The sequence below is a fragment of the Entelurus aequoreus genome, linkage group LG01, assembly GCF_033978785.1.
Source record: "Entelurus aequoreus isolate RoL-2023_Sb linkage group LG01, RoL_Eaeq_v1.1, whole genome shotgun sequence".
NCBI lineage: Eukaryota > Metazoa > Chordata > Actinopteri > Syngnathiformes > Syngnathidae > Entelurus > Entelurus aequoreus.
The window spans coordinates 3,738,730-3,754,804 of record NC_084731.1 but is presented as its reverse complement, the minus strand read 5'-3'; the positions used below and the strand labels follow the sequence as shown (position 1 = coordinate 3,754,804).

The window sequence follows — 16,075 nt, the reverse complement described above, 5'->3', positions numbered from 1 at the left end:
ATGTCAATATTCCACTATTTGACGCCTCTCAGCCGCAAAGCCGCGCTCGCATATCTGCCTCTCAGTGGAGACACTCCTACCCCTTTCTTACTGCGCAAGAAGGAAACACGACCAATGCTTACTGACAAAAAAATGCCAATAAAGTTGCTTACTTTTTAAAACATGTTAGCTCCAATTGGGCAGCACGGTGATACAGGGGTTAGTGCCTGTGCCTCACAATACGAAGGTCCTGGGTTCGATCCTAGGCTGGGGCTCTTTCTGTGTGGAGTTTGCATGTTCTTCCCGTGACTGCGTGGGTTCCCTCCGGGTACTCCGGCTTCCTCCCACCTCCAAAGACATGCACCTGGGGATAGGCTGATTGACAACACTAAATTGGCCCTAGTGTGTGAATGTGAGTGTGAATGTTGTCTGTCTATCTGTGTTGGACCTGTGATGAGGTGGCAACTTGTCCCGCCTTCCGCCCGAATGCAGCTGAGATAGGCTCCAGCACCCCCGCGACCCCAAAAAGGACAATTAAGCGGTAGAAAATGAATGGATGGAGTTCCAATCGTGTTAGTGTGCATGGTGTGTTGAGACAATTAGACGCTCAAACACTATTACGCTGCACTTCCGCGTTTAACAAATAATGGGATTTCTTCTAAATTACACTGAGACATGCAGTCTGTTGGAATACACTTATTTCTATTCTATTATTATATTGTATTTCATCATTTTGCTGCGACAGACAAGAGTGTTCACTCTGCTTCGGCCCCCATTTGGTGTTCTTATAGTTTTTGGTGGGAAAAAATGTGTCATCTTGAGCTTGTTAATTCAACATTTTTTAAGGAAATATCTGTCCTGGACAATTATGCTTTGGTTATTATTTATTTAAATTCCACACATCAATACATATTTGTTATAATATGTTATATGACTCCTTAAGAACATCTCACAGTGATTCCCTCACCTCCATTCTTTGCAACCACAATGCAGCACAATTGTGTCTATAGACACTCTTACTGCCTATTTGCTCTAGTCGAGCTGGTTGTGTTTGTGTTTACACCATTCATTTAGTGGCTGCTTAGCGTTAGTGGTGGTTCGTAAAATAAACCTTGTTTAATTCTATTGACTTGCTCATCCGAGTAAACATAGGTTGGACTACTACTACATCACCACAAACACCACTACTACAAAGCTGAGCTGGTCTAAAACAGCATACAGACAAAAATCGAAATTAGATATTTACCATGTTCTACTGGTAATCTTCCAGGATGAGTGTGTTTCTCGTTTTAAGACAAAGCACTGCGTCCAGAAAAAAGATGTCAGTCCAAAGTCACTAATCACTTTTTGTGGACTTCCTGTCACCATGTTTTATGTTGTATAGAAAAAGATAACTTGTGTGTTGAGTATACGTCTTTTTGCATGAATCACTGTCACAATTCTCTGCTGTATGTGTATAAGTTTAATACGTTAATTATTGTTATACTCTCGTGCTTTAATCCTGAATCTTTAGGCATTTCAGTGTTTAAAAGTACAGAACATTGTTTATTTGATGAGATAAGAAGTTACATTAAACATTATGAACCTGATCTACTAAAATCCAAATACCAAGTGCTAAACAGCATGTACAAACTATAAAATTGTGTGTACTATTAGTGGGGGTGTTTTGTGTGATTTACTAAGACTGTGTGTACAATTGATAGCAAGTGCAAAAGTGGTGCAGAGCGCCCTACTTAAATGAGGTTTTTTTGTGTGTACTACTGGCATTATGTGCTCATGGAAACACTCATTTGCTGCACTTTACCAGCCTGCGGGTTTTCCAATGTTGAACAAGCAGCACGAATCCATGTATAATCTGTAACACCTTTTTTATAATTTCGAATTGCAATATGGACTATTTTAAGCACACTGGCGGTGTGCTCTGCAGGGAGGCAGTGGACCGTCTAAACACTGCAGTGCATTCATGCATCTCGAAAGAGCCAAATGCAAGAAAATGCATATAGCAATACTTTTTTTATATAGGACAAATATTATAATAATATATTATTATTTAAATGAAAAAAACAACGCCTTAAAAAAAGGTCAGCAGACAACAAAACCAATCAATTGAATTTGTTTTAATCAGCCCTTTTAAGTCATCCACCAGCTATAAATTCCCAAAATGATAGTGCTAAATAGACGATATGTTTAATACTTTGCATTTCTGACTGTCCGTATATGTTAAATGGTAAATGGGTTATACATGTATGGCGCTTTTCTACCTTTTTAAGGAACTCAAAGCGCTTTGACACTATTTCCACATTCACCCATTCACACACACATTCACACACTGATGGCGGGAGCTGCCATGTAAGGCCCTAACCAAGACCCATCAGGAGCAAGGGTGAAGTGTCTTGCTCAAGGACACAACGGACGTGACTAGGATGGTAGAAGGTGGGGATTGAACCAGTAACCCTCAGATTGCTGGCAAGGCCACTCTCCCAATTTCGCCACGCCGTCCCATGTTGACACACACACACGTAGCTGTTTTTTGCTATGCAATCCCTTTCTTTCTTACAGCCATGTGCATAACTGTCATTTTGCACGTATATTTCAGTTGCAATTCCAAAACATTTGATGGAAGTTGTGTATAGACTACAATGTGTTGCCATAGTCAGGAAGTAGTCTTTGCCATTAAGTTGAATGTCAAGGTCTTATTTTTTGTTGAGCCCTACAAAGTGTTTATACTGTAGGTATTGTACTTTTTACACACCGGCTGTTTGATTGTAATGTGCATCTTTGTTGTAGGTATTTTAGTTGTATTTTAATTTAAATACATTTTCAAGTGTTGAAATCTATGCATCCATTTTCTACTGCTGAGGGTGGGGCAGGGGTTAGGGGGGGCCTTAGCCTATCCCAGCTGCACTCGAGCGGAATGTAGTGTACACCCTGGACAAGTCGCCACCTCATCGCAGGGCCAACACAGATAATGAAAAAATTCTAAGGCTAATCAGTAGCATGTTGGTGAAATGGAGTCAAACGTCACTCGAAGTCTGTAACGATCCAAATGAATACGTCTTTGCGAGCAGATTATAGATAGATATGATATGATGGATATATTAGATGATATAAGTAATGTAGCGAGTGGAATGAAAGTTATTGTAACGGGGTAACAATTGCATTGTTATTCACAAAAAATAGTCAAGTAAAATAAAAAAAATGGCAATACAATTTATCCCAAAACTTATTTAAAGCTAGAGAACTTGAATCTTGTGTCACCAGGCAGAATTCAAATAGTAATTCCCACCCCCCACTCTGCACACCTCTGTGGAAGTGTATGAAATTGCGCACTTGTACAACCAAAGTTAGTTCAAGGCTGGCCCGCGATGCCTTCCATTTTGAATACTACGGACCAATATTTATTCGAGTTTTTGCTCTTCTTTGTTTTTTTAAACGTACAGCATCTTTCTTTTCTTCCTCTGATTTCCTCTTGTGGGGTTTTTTAGCTGAACATCACCCAAATAGGTTTGATGAAACCATTCAAACTAGGGTTGATCATGTATGCAGTACTCCCGCCATCCCGCTGGGGGCAACAGTGAGGTGTATGTGTCATAATAAAGCAGCAGTGGGGTGAGTAGAAGAAGACTACTCTTTGAACCCTGAAAAAAAATCCAAATAAATAGCAAAAATCAGACTTTCAACAACGACTAGACAGCAAAGTATGAATGTTCTGCCCCGAGCAAGTGCTCCAGTCATTGTTTCCTGTCGGACCTTTTAAGCGACGGACACATTGATCCAGACAAGCAGCAACAATGGTAGCATGTAAACTTCATCATGTAACTTGGTCACATCTTTTTAAGTCGATATTGTGCATAAAGATATTTTGTACGTTTTGTATTTAAATTGTATTCGTGGTCATGTTGGTATTTGTCTGAGTGTGACTCTGCCGATCAAACTCATTTAATAAATGTAGCGCTAAATTTGACCAGTAGAGGGTGAACACACTACATTTTAGGTTTAACTATGATAAATCACATAAAGTGTGTACAATGTTTGGTGTGTGCAATGTTGTGTAATTTCTATATGTGTAAACATTTGTAGATTATGGTGTGAATATATTAACACTAAACCTTCTATTTTATTTATGTAAAACACACAATGAACATTATTTATGTAAAATACACAATGGACGTTATACTTTTGTTATGTTTATTTTATGTTTATATTTTCAGTCTTACAAATCTAAATGAAGGAAAAAGTGTAAAGAAATAAAACTGAGGAAGGAAAAGAATGCAAAAGAAGGAATATCAATCCTTAACAAAACTTCAAGAGCTTCTGCTGGAAACAATTAGCAAAGGCAGAATAATTTATTGACAGTGCAGTGTGAAAGCCGATGTGTTTACTTTGCAATTAAGTAAACACAGTCTAAAAGAAATATAACCGAAGGAGGCACTTTCTGACACAAGTTGGGGCGGATTAAGAAATTTTGGCCCCCTGGGCCTGACATGGTCTTGGCCCCTCAACCCCCCGCGCGTGTGGGCGCACACACACGCACGCACTATGCAAGAAATACTGTATACTGTGAACAGACATGCACACTGTACTGTACAGAAGAGTGCACATACTGCACACACACTATTAGGTATACCACACAGACACTGACAAGCACAGGTTTCACACAGACACAGGGGGAGGGGATAAATGGCCTAAAAATAAACATTTTGGAAAATGATTACGCCCACTTCAGTGATGGTGCATTGGGTCATTTGAGAGATATTATGTATTGGAAGTTGGTAGCTATCATGAAATAAACCCCCCACCCCACCCAAAAAACTAAATCGGACATGATTTTTGCCCCCTTTTCCTCCCTTCTATCATTAAAAATAAAATAATATCTTAGGAAAACACTTTGGCATAACGGCAGCTGTGCAGCAAATTGAGGCTCAAAGTCTGTATCTATTTGTGGTTAAGCTTGAGGAGAAGGAGAAAGGTAAAATGATAACATGCATCGGAGAGCACCACAAAGAAAGGTGTAGGCCAGTTCATGGTACAAGGGCTGCATGCAGGTCAAGATAGCCCATTTCCAAGAATGCTATAGTGGCTGGACAGGCACTGGACATGTCCTGAACTCAGTGTCAGACGTGGCTGCCGAATACTTGGATGAAGTGAAGCAGCTGACAGATCTCATGCTGCCCCATCTGAAGACTGTCCTGGCCAGGCAGAGGATGGATGAGGAGACCTTCCCAATGGACCCTGTCAGTGAACAGGCTAGTAACATTGATGGCACCCCTGTGCACAACATTGGGATGGAGAGACAATGTGGCAAGGTGGACTACAAACTGAAGAAGTTGGGCACACTGAACGCAGTCAATAGGTCAATAATTTTACAGAAGAGCCAGGAGCTTCAGAGGTTTCAAGGCAGCAGCACAAGCAAAAAGGGAGGTTGAACTCAACTGGAGTAAATTCATGAAGGCAAAATTCGAGAGTAGGGCAGATGAGAAACAAGAGATGGCTCAAAGAAAGGAGACTAGACATGCTGGACACACTGAAATCTTTTGATGGCCCCTTCACGATAGTGGGGAAGTTGAAAAGTTCCTTGTGGATGAAAGTCTGCACAAGAATGCAAAGCTGCAGAGAATGAAGCTTGAGGTTCAGTTTGCCAGAGAAAGCACCAAGCTTCTGCCTAAAGTCAATCCTATCTTCACAATCCAGGTGACACTTCCCAGAAATGGCAAAAGTGCAATTCTCCAAGTCATAATGGATACTTAGAATTTTATGGTGGTGGTAAGTATTCATGAAAACAGGTAGCCTAACATTAGTGAATGGGTGAATTCTGGAAATAACCTAAAAATCTTACACAGTGCACCTTTAAGCAAGGGGTTTCTTTCGTGCTTTCAATTTTGCAAAATCATCCACCACATCATTGAAGTCCAACTCTCTTGTCAGCTCACTCTCAATTGCCATTAGAGATAACGCATTTAATCTTTTCTGAGTCATTCTTGTGCGCAGCTCATTTTTTACTCTTGACAAAAGAGAGAATGAGCGTTCTCCCTCACAGTTACTGACCGGTAGAGTGAGAAAAATCTGTAGCGCAATGTATGTATTAGGAAACGTAGGCTGTAGTCCAAAATGTATTATTGTTTTGAGCAGTCCTGAAGGGGTCCTCTCCTCATCAGTGTTGTTGAGCTGTATAAAAGATTTGAACTGTATAAGCTCCTGTCCAAGACTTTCATTGAGGTCAGATGGGTATGATTCAGTGAGAATCTTGTCCTTGTGAAGGACTGAAGCATTGGACTCTGTATCCAAAGAGAAAAGGACACTGAACAAATTGTTCAGATGTTTGTAGGCCTCCAGACGGTGATTAAGGCTTGAACTCAGTTGATCAATAGAGGCAATAAATGTCTCTATTTGAAACAGTTGCCTTCCCTCAAGCACAACATCTGGGGATGCTGATTCATCAGCAAACTTTTTACGTTTCCTCGTCCGTTCAGCCCTGTAAGATGGGGTGCCACCCAACATGTTTAAGGCTTTCTGCTCAAAATGATCAAATAGATCTCTTTGGGAGAGAACAAAGGTGCGCAGAGATTCCAGCAATCTAACTGCTGTACCAAGGTCCATGTCTGCTTTTTGAAGTTGCAGACTTGTGGCCTGAAATCTGGACAGAACAGTGTCCCAAAAGCCTGCCATGAAGGCCATCTCAAGTGAATCCAGCTTCCGCACTAGACTGTCAGCTTCAGTTCGTGTGTCTCGTTTCTCTGTGTCATCAGTGGAAATAACCTGTAGTGCTGCTTTTATTTTACTGTAGTTCTGCCACAGTGCTTTGGTAGATTCTGCACGGCAACTCCAACGCGTGTTGGATAAAGCTTTAAGTGTGAGATCTATGTTGGAATTGCCAAATACCCTGTCCCATCGGTGTGTGGATGCAGTTGTGAAGTTGTAAATAGACTGAATCAAGTCAAAATACTTAGAGACTTCATTTCCACATCTGTCAATGCTGTTGACTCCCACCAAATTCAAAGAGTGAGCTGCACATGGAATATAGTGTATTAATGGGTTGCTTTTCTTTAAGTGAGCCTGCAACCCATTATACCTCCCTGACATGTTGCTGGCATTATCATAAGCCTGCCCCCTGCAATTTGACAGCTCTAACCCTAGATTTTCCAACACAGACATGACACAGTTAGCCAAACTTTCACCTGTATGGCTAGTAATGGGCTCAAAACCCACAAAGCGTTCAACAACACTGCCCTCTTTGCTAACAAAACGGAATATGAATGTCAATTGGTCCACATGAGATAAATCTGGGGTTGAATCCACAATGATAGAGTAGTATTTGCTTGCTTGCAGTTCATCTGCTATAGCCTGTTTGGTTTTTGCACCCATCAATTCAATGAATTCCTCACAAATGGTGGAGGACAGATATGAGGTATTACCTCGACCCATCTGCCCAAACTTTCTGATGTGATCCTTTAGAAAGGGATCAAATTCAGCCAGGACCTCCAGAATACCAAGGTAGTTCCCATTGAGAGGAGACCCTAACGATTCATTTTTACCCCTAAATGCAAGGCCCCTTTCTGCAAGGAATTTAATGACTGCAACAACTCTTTGTAACACCTGCCTCCAATAGCTGCTCTCTGCCTGAAACTCTTTGAACAGGTCTGCATCAACTGTGGCACCTTTGGCGCGGTTCAAGACTGCTTGCATGCAGGTTATGTGCTCAGCACTTCGCTCATGTTCACCAAATCTTTCTGAGTGTTTCCAATCACAATAGTCTGTCACAAAAGAATGCGTTTTTGGGGAAAACAGTTTGCATGCAAAGCAGTAAACATTACCAGTAGAGGGAGAGTACATCAGCCACTCTCTTTGTACTCGTTGTCCATTGGGCAAGTGTGAAGTAAAATGTTCATTGTTTAGGCATCGGGTTTTGCCTCCTAGCCCACTGTTCCTCACAGAAGCTGGATAATGGCTGTGACGGTTGTGAAATGATTTTGCACCTCTTTGAATAAGAACTTCCTTCATTGACTCAGTGAGGGTCTCAGCCCATTTAGCGGGATCACTAGGTAGAGTTGTCACTGTAGATGGTGTTGAAGAAAGATTCAGCTCATTTTCTATGCTGTCCAGAGGTGCAGTGACCTCACATTCATCCGAGCAACTGGCTACTGCTGAATTGGTTGAATCATAAGCATCAGAAGCATTTGGTTCAGTGTCTACACTTGTAGTGGTCTCAGGATCTTGGGAGCTACATGCTAGCTCAGGTGCATTGCTAACCTTAGCTGAATTTGCAGTAGCATTTATAGAATTGCTTTCAGCAGATGTCTTTGTACTGAAGAAGCTGGAGATATTTGGAACACTCTCAAGTAAAACTGATTCCTTTTTTTTCTTTTCTTGCTGAATTTTTTTTCTAGCTCCTCCACTTAAACGTTTATGATCCATATTTCCCTTCTTTCTTTGCACATTGGCTCTTTGCCTATCACAACAGATAAACCAACTATGTGTGTGTGTGTGTGTGTGTGTGTGTGTGTGAGTTTGTTTGTGTGTTTATGATCGGTGCTGCTTCCTTCAAGTGTGTGAGGTGATTTAGAAAACTAGCAACCCAGCATCAACACTCCAAAGCAGAGAATAACAGCTTACTAGCATAGACAATTGAGAGCAGAGAATCAACTGATTCGTCTGATAGACAGCAGGAGAGCAGAGTGGTCAGTGATGATCGAATCAAGAAAATGTCTAAATGGCAAGGGAACAGACTGATTTGTACTGAGGAGAAAGAGAGAGAGAGCCAATTACAGTGAAATATATTCCAAAAGAGCCAAGTGACTAGCTGAAGGCAGGGACAAATGCCTTGGAGTGACCAACAAGAGTGCAAAGTACCAAATGGCAAAATGTGGAAAGACCAACAGGCAGATCTGCTTTTACCTCTTATCTTTACAACCAAAAAGTTGCTAAATGATGTTTTCAGTCGCTAGCCAGGTATGGCCAAAAGACGCGAAATCTAGCGGCAAAGTCGGTCAATCACACTGACAGTGAAACAAATATTTTGAAAAGATAATAATTGTACACCTTTGTGCACTTTAGTCTTCTATCTAAATATTTTCACAAAGGACACCAAGGCAGCTTGCTAGCTATGATGGGAGCAACAATGTCTGATAGACAGCAGGAGAGCAGAGTGGTCAGTGATGATCCAATCAAGAAAATGTCTAAATGGCAAGGGAACAGACTGATTTGTACTGAGGAGAAAGAGAGAGCCAAGTACAGTTAAATATATTCCAGAGCCAAGTGACTAACTGAAGGCAAAGACAACAGCCAGATACCTTAGCAGAGACCAACAAGAATTCAAAGTACCTAATAGCAAGATGGCGAGACCAACACAATAAATTGTATTAGGATTTAATTTATTAACGTTAATCTTAACAGCCAAAAAGTTGCTGAATAATGTTTGTAGTCGCTAGCCAGGTATGCCCAAAACAAGAGTCGCTAAACCTAGCAGCAAAGTTGCTTAATTGCAACACACTCTAGGATTCAGGGGAATTAAGGATAATAAAGATATTAATTGTACAACTTTTTGTACTTTTTTTCTAGTTTTTTGAGTCGCCAGCCATGTATGGCCAAAAGTCGCTAATTGAATGCCAACGTTGCTTAATCGCCAACACACTGGGACTCACTGAAGGACTGACTGAATAAAAAAGATAATTAAGATAATTGTGTACTTTTCTCTTCTGATATTTTCTCTAAGGACCCCAAGCTATCTGCAAGCAGCAATAATGTCTGACAGACAGGAGAGCAGAGTGGTCAGTGATGAATGGCAAGGGAACAGGCTGATTTGTACTGAGGAGAAAGAGAGAGAGAGCGCCAATTACAGTGAAATATATTCCAAAAGAGCCAAGTGACTAGCTGAAGGCAGGGACAAATGCCTTGGAGTGACCAAGAAGAGTGCAAAGTACCAAATGGCAAAATGTGGGAAGACCAACAGGAAGATCTGCTTTTACCACTTATCTTCACAACCAAAAAGTCGCTAAATGATGTTTTTAGTCGCTAGCCAGGTATGGCCAAAAGACGCGAAATCTAGCGGCAAAGTCGGTCAATCACACAGTGAAACAAATAATTTTAAAAAGATAGTAATCGTACAATGTCTTGTACTTTTGTCTTCTTTCTTAATATTTCTCAAAGGACACCAAAATGTCGCTATCTGCAGGCAGCTTGCTAGCTATGATGGCAGCAACAATGTACCTTAGAGTGACTGACCAACAAGAGCTCAAAGTACCTAATGGCAAAATGTGGAGAGACAGACACAATAAATTGCATTAAGATGAAGAGAACTGTTGCTATTATTAATCTTAACATCAACCAGAAAGTCGCTAAATGTCACCAGCCAGGTATGGCCAAAAGTCGCTTAATTGGCCACACACAGTAACAGAGAAACTAACAAAAAAAAGATCATAAAGATAATAGTTGTACAACTGTGTGTACTTTTGTCTTCTTTCTAAATATTTTCCCAAAGGACACCAAAATGTTGCTATCTGCAGGCGGGAGCGTGCCTATGTTCCCCGGGTCCTATGTTCCCCGGGTCCTATGTTCCCCGGTTGTTCCTGGGTCTTTGTATGCGACCGGGGAACTTAGGACCCTTTTTCTAAAAAAGGGTCCTATGTTCCCTGCATTGTATCTGGCGAAATTGCGAAATTGTGCCCTGACCAAAACCATCCCTAAACCTAACCTGTCACAGGGCGTTGTGGAGCACTTTTTTTTGGCGAAATTGTGCCCTGACCAAAACTATCCCTAAACCTAACCTGTCACAGGGCGTTGTGGAGCACTTTTTTGGCGAAATTGTGCCCTGACCAAAACCATCCCTAAACCTAACCTGTCACAGGGCGTGCGGCAGCAGATAGAGCAACTCAAACGCGAACTTCCTTCCTTCGACAACTTAAACGCGTCTCTGTCATGAGTGTCTGCGTGCGTCTTACTTAGTCGCGCATTGGAAGCAGCGGGGAACATAGAACCCTTTTCTGAAAAAAGTGTTGTACGTTCCCCGCAGCGGGGAACATACAACACTTTTTTTTAAAAAGGGTCCTTAGTTCCCCGGTAGAGGGGAACATAGGACCCGGGTAACATAGGGACGGGGAACATAGGGATGACCCGCTGCAGGCAGCTTGCTAGCTATGATGGCAGCAACGATGTCTGCCAGACAGGAGAGAGTGGTCAGTGACGATCGAATCGAGAAAATGACAAAATGGGTCAAAGACCAAAAAGTTATTAACTGACAGCAGTGACAAATGTCAGACTGTAAACTTTCTCGAAAGAAAAGGACAAAATGGGAAGATGCTGATAATAACAGCAAAATGGAAAATATAAGAATTTCCAAGTAATGCTCAACTCAAGTGTGTGTGTGTGTGTGTGTGCGCGCGTTAAACTTCTTGTTGAATGATTTCAAATTATCTCTGAGTCTGAACTGAGGGAAAGGAAACCAAATTTTGAGCAGTCTCTCACGAGTTCAAAATACCAAATGAGGAGATTCTAAAAGAACAGACCGGTTTATGAAAGACTCGATGGGGGAGGGGCACAGCTAAGAATACTTGAGTGAGATTCTGTGATCCAAATTCGAGATAGAGCTTTTTGATAATGATAATTTGTCAGAGTAAGGTTGTGTAATCAAAATTTGAGAATGAGCTTTGTCAATCAATCAAGAATATTTGCATTAAGTTCTGTGATCAAAATTCAGAAACAACCTTTAATAATTGATAAAGAATATGTGAGTGAGGTTGTGTGATCCATCCAATTTGAGAATTAGCTTTGATAATAATGATTGAGAGCCTCTGGCCCTCTGTGGATCATGGCCGCGGGGCCAATTTTGCCTGGCCCCTTGGGGCCTCTGTGGGTCGTGGCCGCGGGGCCAAGTTGGCCTGGCCCCTTGGGGCCTCTGACCCTCTATGGATCGGGGCCAAGTTGGCCTGACCCCTCGGGGCCTCTGGCCCTCTATGGATCATGGCCGCGGGGCCAAGTTGGCCTGACCCCTTAGGACCTCAGGCCCTCTGTGGGTCGCGGCCGCAGGGCCAAGTTGACCTGGCCCCTTGGGGCCTCTTACCCTCTATGGATCGTGGCCGCGGGGCCAAGTTGACCTGGCCCCTTGGGGCCTCTGGCCTTCTGTGGCTCGCGGCCGCGGGGCCAAGTTGGCCTGGCCCTTTGGGGCCTCTGGCCTTCTGTGGGTCGTGGCCGCGGGGCCAAGTTGGCCTGGCCCCTTGGGGCCTCTGACCGTCTATGGATCGTGGCCGCGGGGCCAAGTTGACCTGGCCCCCTGGGGCCTCTGACCCTCTATGGATCGTGGCCGCGGGGCCAAGTTGGCCTGGCCCCTTGGGGCCTCTGACCGTCTATGGATCATGGCCGCGGGGCCATGTTGGCCTGGCCCCTTGGGGCCTCTGGCCCTCTGTGGGTCGCGGCCGCGGGGCCAAGTTGACCTGGCCCCTTGGGGCCTCTTACCCTCTATGGATCATGGCCGCGGGGCCAAGTTGGCCTGGCCCCTTGGGGCTTAAGATTATTATTTTTGCAAAAGTAGTTTTGCTTGGGTCGCGGCCGCGGGGCCAAGTTGGCCTGGCCCCTTGGGGCCTCTGGCCCCCTGGGCCTGGGCCCGGTAGGCCCGGTCATTAATCCACCTATGGACACAACATCCACATTTTGATGTGCAGCCCCTGAGCCCTTGTGCGCTTGAAACTGCGGCCCTCTCCATTATGTAGTTGAATAGCCCTGCTATATGCTGTAACAGCAAGCGCAGGTATTGCAATTTTTCCAGGTGGGTGTTCAGCAGGCGTGCTTTACTGAAAACAAGTTTGCACCGTGCATACGCTTCACTATATATCGTGTCAGCCAATGAGGAGGCTCCTTCATGGGCTCTGCTCACCCCTCCTTTCTCTAAATCCTGTGATTGGATCTGGAGGGGTTGACCGCCACAAAGACAAATGATTCTGTCCCCAGGGGTTTTATTCACTAAAATACCTATTTTATAAGTCACAGACAGCACGCAGACGTCCATTTTTTTCAGAAATGATTACTGTTATGACGTTATGTTATGTTATGTTATGATGTATGATGCTAATATGATTTTTTTTAGTTAAAGAATATAACTTAGATACCCCAGCTTTAAGTAAATGTAACAGAATAAATGTAACGTGTTACTACCCACCTCTGTATTTATTGCAGTGCTATTCAACAAAATTGTTTTAGGGGCCACGTTTCCAGAAAGCTTATGACCGAGGGCCGAACCAGCGTCATTTGCAGTGCACATTTGTTTTTGGTCAATTTGTTTTATGGTGTTACATATTTCTGCAGAAACTAGCCCTTTAAGGCAAACTACACGTGTCTGCTGTAGTGGATGCTGGCCTTATTTATAGTCCCCCGTTTATAGCTGTTAATCAGTTCTAGACATGACCGCGATAAATTCATTCCCGCGAAGGAATCATTTATTATGTATTAAATATTTTCATAGCTAGAGCATAAAAAGCCGCTGCCTGACCAGGGCTCAGAAAATCTGTAGAGACTCCTCCCACCCCCACCAAGGACTTTTTTCGCTACTGGACTCTGGAAAGAGGTTCCGCAGCCGCCGTAGCAGAACCTCCAGGTTCTGTAACAGCTTCTTCCCTCAGGCCATAAGACTCTTGAAGTCATCATAATAATCCCCTCAATTTCCCCAAAAAACTGATTAACTCGCTGGACTATAAAGACAATATAACATACATCTGTAAACGTGGATGCATATGCAAAAGTGCAATATAACTATCTGTACACTAATCTATTTATTTATATCTGCACCTTGTTGCTCTTTTATCCTGCACTACAACAAGGTAATGCAACGGAATTTCGTTCTTATCTGTACTGTAAAGTTCAAATTTGAAAGAAAATAAAAGAAGTCTAAGTCTAAAAACTGTTTTTACGATATTCTAAATATTTTTGTAACATTATTAGAGTCTTCTAATTATGAAATAACACTCTTTTTTCACTTTTACACTCTTTTATTTCAATATAGTGATGCTGCCTGAGGCTGAGCATATTGTTTGCCACGATACTGAACAGCACGCTCTGATTCGTTTGGTCCCCTCTCGTGGCCAATACTACTGCAATATTTGTTTTGTTAGTTTGTTGAACCATTTTCATGCTTGAAAATGCTTTATGTAGGACCAAACAATTGTAGAATGTGCTTTAAAAAAATATTGAAAATCCATCCATCCATCCATGTTCTACCGCTTGTCCCTTACGAGGTCGCGGGGGGCGCTGGAGCCTATCTCAGCTGCATTCTGGCCGAAGGTGGGGTACACCCTGGACAAGTCGCCACCTCATCGCAAGGCACAACATACACAGACAGACAACATTCACACTCACCTCCAAAGACATGCACCTGGAGATAGGCTGATTGGCAACACTAAATTGGCCCTAGTGTGTGAATGTCTGAATATTAAAAATATTTTTTGAAAATAAAAATAGTGCAACGTGGCGATGGACGACTGTAGCTTTCACCGTGTTTACACCAGTCCAAGTTTCAGTCTACAACAGGAACCCTTTTGTGTTTATAGGAAATTGCTGCAAAAATGTTTGCCTGGCCCTTGCAAGTATTGAACTGAACTCGGGGGCCGGTATGGTGTCATTCCAGTTCAATAGCCCTGTTTTATGGAAACCAAATTGCATTGGATGGATAGGGTTATGTCCACTGTTTAGGTGTGGTAACTCACTTCTCTGCTATACTGAGATCGGTAGGTTGTGAGTTCAAACCCCGGCTGAGTCATACCAAAGACTATAAAAATGGGACCCATTACCTCCCTGCTTGGCACTCAGCATCAAGGGTTGGAATCTCACCTCCCAGGGGGTGAACAAGGGTGATGGGTCAAATGCAGAGAATAATTTCGCCACACCTCGTGTGTGTGTGACAATCATTGGTACTTTAACTTTAACTTTATTTATAATACGACTGGTAGAATACTCGACCCGAATTTTAAGAGTCAAATGTATTTACTGCTTTTTCACTTCCTTTTGTATGATTTTTTTTGGAGTGATGTTTACAAGTCAACATATTTCTGGAATTTAAAGTGAATTGTGGTTGCTGTAAAAATGACATAATTTTACTGTGTTCTTTGCAGACTCTGGCGTGTCTGTTTCCTTGTTGGTTGTCTTCATCATCCTGGGTGTGTTGGCAGGGTGTGCCATGTCCTGCTGGTGCTGCTGGTCCCCCGGGTGGTTTCTGTGGCGTATGAGTATTTTACGCTTTCTGCCCTGCTGCAACACATTCTGCACCTCCTGCCAACTCTGCACTGGCAGCTGCGCCCACGGTAAGGAGCTCCGCTTGGCAAAAGTCACCCCTCAGTCACCAGTGAACAGGACACCGGCGGCAACGGTTGCCACAACCAACGCTGACGAAGCAGCCGCTCTTTAGACTGCTGGACCGCAAACGACATCTTGTGTGGCGAAGCTCTAAAGGACTGCAAACTTTGTAGTGAGAAGCTGTGATGTCATGAGATCGATGCATTAAACTAATTGTGTGCTTCAAATGAAAGGAGCAGGCTGCACCCTACAAAACGATTGTACTGCATCACACATTTCATTCAATGACCTCTCATTAAACGTATGGTTATGATACAGCAGTGTGATATACATTCATTATATGGCTGGAAGAGAAGCACATTCTAGCGTTGTAAGATTACCCAATTGAAATATTTCATGTTTTGTGCAATTAGAAAAGTACTTGCAGTGTTGTAAAATTCAAAAGTAGTAAATGTTAGAGGCGTGTGAACTTGTACGCAGTGAACAGAAGAGTTTTGTCGCTCCTAATGTTTTACTGAGATTGATGCTCCATGTGAGGAGCAGCCACTTCTTCTTAGTGCTGGGCTCCACATGGAGTAGTTGTGTAACCTTTGCTCCGGCAGACACTTTTGTGTGACAACATTCACCGAGTCCACAGTGTGTGTCGGGATTTGGAATTGTGTTCCCAGTAAGACACACGACCCGAGGCTTCAAACGGAATACCTCCGTGTTGCCAGGTGAGGTTGATGTACGCACATTTCTTTATCTGCCGAAGTGTAGGTAAAAGCGGGTGTGTAGGTACACCCACCGGACAGCACACACGGAACAGAATATACATCTCGCGCAC

At 42.9% G+C, this 16,075-nt stretch overlaps 1 protein-coding gene across 2 annotated transcripts in view; it reads left to right on the top strand.

Annotated features, from left to right (window-relative positions):
* Nucleotides 1-15,517, top strand: part of LOC133653370 (low-density lipoprotein receptor class A domain-containing protein 2-like) — a 58,446-nt gene extending 42,929 nt beyond the window's left edge. For both annotated transcript variants that reach the window (XM_062052688.1, XM_062052604.1), the window contains exon 5: nt 15,069-15,517. In XM_062052688.1, coding sequence (XP_061908672.1) covers nt 15,069-15,361 — 293 coding nt within the window. In that variant the 3' untranslated portion in view covers nt 15,362-15,517. The remainder of the gene's footprint in view (nt 1-15,068) is intronic.
* Nucleotides 15,518-16,075: the final 558 nt, after the last annotated feature.